The sequence below is a fragment of the Neomonachus schauinslandi genome, chromosome 7, assembly GCF_002201575.2.
Source record: "Neomonachus schauinslandi chromosome 7, ASM220157v2, whole genome shotgun sequence".
Taxonomy (NCBI): domain Eukaryota; kingdom Metazoa; phylum Chordata; class Mammalia; order Carnivora; family Phocidae; genus Neomonachus; species Neomonachus schauinslandi.
This window is the reverse complement of record NC_058409.1, coordinates 5,027,950-5,032,719: the sequence shown is the minus strand read 5'-3', so window position 1 is coordinate 5,032,719 and position 4,770 is coordinate 5,027,950. Positions and strand designations below refer to the sequence as shown.

General features: G+C 65.5%; 1 protein-coding gene across 1 annotated transcript in view; it reads left to right on the top strand.

Moving 5' to 3' along the window:
• The first annotated feature begins 1,077 nt into the window (after positions 1-1,077).
• ADAMTS2 (ADAM metallopeptidase with thrombospondin type 1 motif 2) overlaps positions 1,078-4,770 on the top strand; it is a 224,132-nt gene continuing 220,439 nt past the window's right edge. Inside the window, exons 1-2 of the mRNA XM_044916657.1 lie at positions 1,078-1,222; positions 2,256-2,650. Coding sequence (XP_044772592.1) covers positions 1,078-1,222; positions 2,256-2,650 — 540 coding nt within the window. The remainder of the gene's footprint in view (positions 1,223-2,255; positions 2,651-4,770) is intronic.

The window sequence follows — 4,770 nt, the reverse complement described above, 5'->3', positions numbered from 1 at the left end:
GGGGACAGCAGGCGTGGGAAGACTGTGACTCTAGGCAGTGGGAAGGCTGTGCTGGAGAGGAGGGGTTCCATCTGTGGATGGGCTTGGACAGCAAACTTGCTCCAGGATGGAGAGGGATGCCTTGGATGCTGAGTGGGATAAGGTGGGTGGAGTGCAGAGAGGCTATTTTAGGCAGGCCTGGGAGTGCAAAGGCCAGGAGGCCCCGGATGCAGGGCAGGTGAGGGCAGCAACCTGACTGAGCTCTGGGAGCGAGGGCCCACGTCTGGGTGGAGGAGGCTGTATTCAGAGGCTGCAATAGAGGGATGGGGAGGCAGTTGGAGGGGGCCAGGAACTTCAGGCAGAGAGCAGTTGGGGACGAAGGAACCTTGCATCTCTCTGTAAGGGTAAAAGTTGATATTTGGGATAGTCCCTGCGGTGCATGTACCCTCCTATAAAAGCGTCTGCAGTTTCCATCTCAGGCCTCCCCAAGCCGGTCCCATTCCTGCACCCTGTCCTGCCCCAGGGCGCCCAGAGAGGGCGAGGCAGGTCTTTGCGCCCGAGGCTGACGGGTGGGACCCAGGCCCCCCACGGACTCTCTGGGTGGGGATGCTCAGGCGGGCGCCGCTCCTCCGAGGTTGTGCGCCGCCAGGGCGCGGGGCGCGCCCGATGGTGGCCGGCGGCGGGGCTCCCCCGGCCCGGCCCCCGGCGCTACTCTGCCGCCGCCTCGGGGTGTCTCTGCTTCGCTGCGAGCCGGGAACCGCGGCGGCGGCGGCGGCGCGAGGAGGGGAGCGGGCGGCGGCGGCGGCGGCCGCGCCAAGAAGCGCCGGGTCACCGCAGGCTGAGGCTCCCGCCGTCCCCGCCCTCCCCCTCGCTCGCCTTCTCCTCCCTCCCGCCTCCCTCGCTCGCTCTCTCCTTCCCTCTCCCCGCCTCCCCTCCGCGCTCCCCCGCCCTCCCCTCCGCGCCTCGCCTCCTCCGCCCCGCGCCCTGCGGTGCTGCAGCTGCGGGCGGCTCCAGCTGCCCCCAGATGTGGGCTGGGCGGCGCGCGGGGAACTTTCGCGCCGGCAGCGAGTGCGGGGCCCCGGCTGCGGTCCGGCTGCCATGGATCCGCCGGCGGGAGCCGCTCGCCGCCTGTTCTGCCCCGCGCTGCTGCTGCCGCCGCTGCTGCTGCTGCTGCCGCCGCTCCTGCTGCCGCCGCCGCCTGCGGACGCCCGGCTCGCCGCCGCCGCCGCCGCCGACCCCCCGGGTAGGTGCGGCCGGGCCCCCACGCCCCGCGACCCCGGTCGGCCGGGCCCCGCCGCGCGTGCTCCGCCGCCCCCTCCCCAGGCGTCGTCCAGCCCGACTTGGGCAAACTCCGCGCGGCCCGCCCGGGGCCAAGTTGGCCAACTTCGGGGCCGGGTTGGTCGCGCAGGGGGCGCCCCGCGGCGCACCGGAGCGCCTCCGGCCGGGGGGAGCCTCGCAGCGTTCGCGGCTCCCGGGACGCGGAGCAAGGAGATGGAGGGCCGGGAAAGCCCCGCGGCCGAGAGCGCAGCGCTAGCCCCAGCGGGTCCTGGGGAGCCAGGGCGAGGCGGCGCCGGGGCTCGCGTCCGGGGACGCTCGGGAGGAGCCGGGTGCTGAGCGCGCCGCCGAGGGCCCTGAGGACTGATGGGGCGCCCCGGAGGGAATCCCTGAGCATCCGAGGGACCCTGCTGCGCCCCTCCCTGCCCTCGGGCGCGCAGGGAGGGGGCCCGGCATCGGTCCAGCCGAGAGCTGGACACGGAGGACAGGCCGCGCGTGCCCGGGGAAGCCGAGTCCACGCCGCTCGGGAGGCGAGCCGCTCGGGCGCCGGGGCGGCTGGGGCAGCGGAGGGGTAGAGGCGAGGCGCACGGGTAAGGGGCCAACCGTCAATGGTTTCGGAGCAGCCCCACGTCCTGCCAAGGACGGTAGGTTCAAGGGGCGGGGGGCGGCTCTGCTGGGGCCGTCCCCATGGGAACTGTGAGGAGCTCGCGGAGCCCCAACCCGGAACGGGGCAGGGGGCAGAGCGCTGGGCTGGCAGGGTCCCAGAGGGGGACTGCTTGGGGGCGGCGGCGTTCCGGAGTGGTGGCCCGGTTAACGCCCCTTCCCAGTCGGAAGAAGGCCGGGGAGGTGCAGGCTCGTTTCTGGGGGTTGCCTGGCAGAATACCCTTCCCTTCTCAGTGGTGGTGGTGGTGGGGGGGGGGGGCCGGGGGGGCTGCGGGGCTTGGCGGCGGGGCTCTGGGGCTCCGAGGTCTTGGCGGGTCTAACGCCCCTTCCCGTTGCAGGCGGGCCCCTGGGGCACGGAGCGGAGCGCATCCTGGCGGTGCCGGTGCGCACTGACGCCCAGGGCCGCTTGGTGTCCCACGTGGTGTCGGCGGCGTCGGCCCAGGCGGGGGTTCGGGTCCGCAGGGCCGCCCCTATCCAGACCGCGGGCTTACCTGGAGACGACGAGGAGGACCCCGGCGGCCGCCTCTTCTACAATGTCACGGTCTTCGGCCGAGACCTGCACCTGCGGCTGCGGCCCAACGCCCGCCTCGTGGCGCCCGGCGCCACGGTGGAATGGCAAAGCGAGTCGGGCGCCACCCGCGTGGAGCCCCTGCTCGGGACCTGCCTCTACGTCGGAGACGTGGCGGGCCTGGCTGAAGCCTCCTCCGTGGCGCTCAGCAACTGCGACGGGCTGGTGAGTACTCACTTCTCTCGCTCCTTTCTGTCCACTGCCCTTGCCTGGGATTTGGACGCCGCCGCTGGTTGTCCGTGACTCCCAAGGCCTGCACTGAGGATCTCCTCTGCACCCCTGTGTGTAGGGAGCACCGGGCACCGAAGGAAGGGGTTGGCACGAAGACAAGTTACTTTGATCGGTCCGAGAGGGGTGATTTATGCAGTGGGTCAGGGTCTCCGGAGTGCGGTTTCCCTTACGCCCGCGGGACACAGGTCTTCCTATTGTAACCAGCTGTGTGTCCATCTCCGCGAGTGTGTGCACGTGTGCACACGTGTTTTGGAATGTTGGCGTGTGCTCGTATCTGGGTACCCTGGGCGAATAGGCGAATGCCATTGTGTGTCTCGTGCATGTATGTATCTGTGGGTCTCCGCTCCTTTGGGTGTCCGGGTATCTGTTGAGTGTGTGTCCATGTGCATCTTAGCGTGTGTGATACGTGTGCGAGGGGACACGTTTGCTGGCAGTCCGTCTTCTTGTTTCTGTGTGTGCAGGTGGTGCCGGCGCAGGGAGCAGGCAGGCAGTGGTGCTGAAATGCCCAGTTATCCCTCTGCCCCCTGGCTGACCGGGAACCACTGATTTTTATGCTGTGGTTTCCTGTTGAACTCCAGCTGGTAATTTGAAAAGTCGGTTTTCTCTCTCTATTTTGAGCCAAGGGGAGCATTTGGAAATGCAGGCTCTGGTGCCCACGGGCAGCCTCTGAAGGACAAGGAGAGAGGCCGAGTTCCCTCCTGGGATTGCTTGGGCCACCCAGCATGACTGGAGTCCTGGGACGTTTTCCTGTTTCAGGGGCCCATGGGGACCACGGCTTGGCATGAGGGGGCCTCAGAGGAAGCCTGGATCGATGCTCGGGGAGGCGGCTGACTTTGGCGGTGCTCTCTGTCCCGCTGCCCCGGGGCCTGGCACGTGGCAGAAACCACTGCAGTTTTCTATTTTGGATTGGAGGTGCGGTGGTCAGGCTGGCCGTGGCTGGCCAGACATCGGAAGCCCGCCCACTGTGGGTTCTGCTCTAATTGTGGCTCAGGGCACTGCTGTGCTGAGCGAGCGGCTGCTCTCCCAGCCCTGCTGGCCCCCGAGCCCCCGGTCCTCAGGCTTTTCCTGCTGCTGCCTGCAATTACACCAGAGCCCCGCAACCGCTGGTGTTCTTTTTAGGGAGACACAGGAAATGTCACTTGTTGCTTCGGAAAATCACGGCCTTTGGCTGGATTTAGTTAGAACCTGGGCGTGTTGCAAATGACTATAAATGTCCTTGGAGGAGTTGGGTTATCATGGTGCAGCCCTTTATATGTCCGTTGTCTCTGAGGCCGTCCAGGGCCTCAGAAGTGTATCTCATTTGATGCTGCAGGTGAATTTCCTAAATAAAACGAAATCGGTGCTGGGGACTCCAGGAGTTGGGGGAGCTGACTCGGATGCAGTCTGTAGGTGGGCCAGCTCCTGTGTACTGAGAAATTTCTGATGGAGAGCATTTCCGGGAGGCTTTGTCTCTGTCATTTGTAGATTCGTTTGTTTAGCCAGAACCTCCCAGTGCCGTCTGTCCCCTGTGCTGGTCGGAGGTGTGGCTGGCCCCGTGCCCACCTGGGGCTCGGGGCCGCTGATGGGCTGTGGGGCGACTCTGGCCAGGGCTTTGACCGCGGGCTCCTGGGGGCTATTTGGAGGATGAGTTGGCAGCCGGCAAAGGCAGAGGTTGGCAATCTTAGCAGAGGGAAGAACATGTGCTCAGGTCCTAGGTATGCGTTAGCCGGGTCAGGACAGGCATGGTGAGATGTCACAAGGACTGGCCTCACATCTGCCCAGGGGCAAGGCAGCTGGAAGGAAGATGGGTGTTGGAAGACAGGCTGGGGCTTGCCTGAGGGGCCTTGAATGCTGTTGAAAAATGGCCTGGAGATAATGGGGCATCGATATTAATATGTTCTTTACTCTTCCTCCCTCTTCCTTCCTTCCTTCCATCTTTATTTCTCTTTCTTTCTTTCTTCCTTCCTTCCTTTCTTTCTTTCCCTTCCTTCCTTCCATCTTTCTTTTTCTTTCTTTCTTTCTTTCTTTCTTTCTTTCTTTCTTTCTTTCTTTCTTTCTTTCTTTCTTTCTTTCTT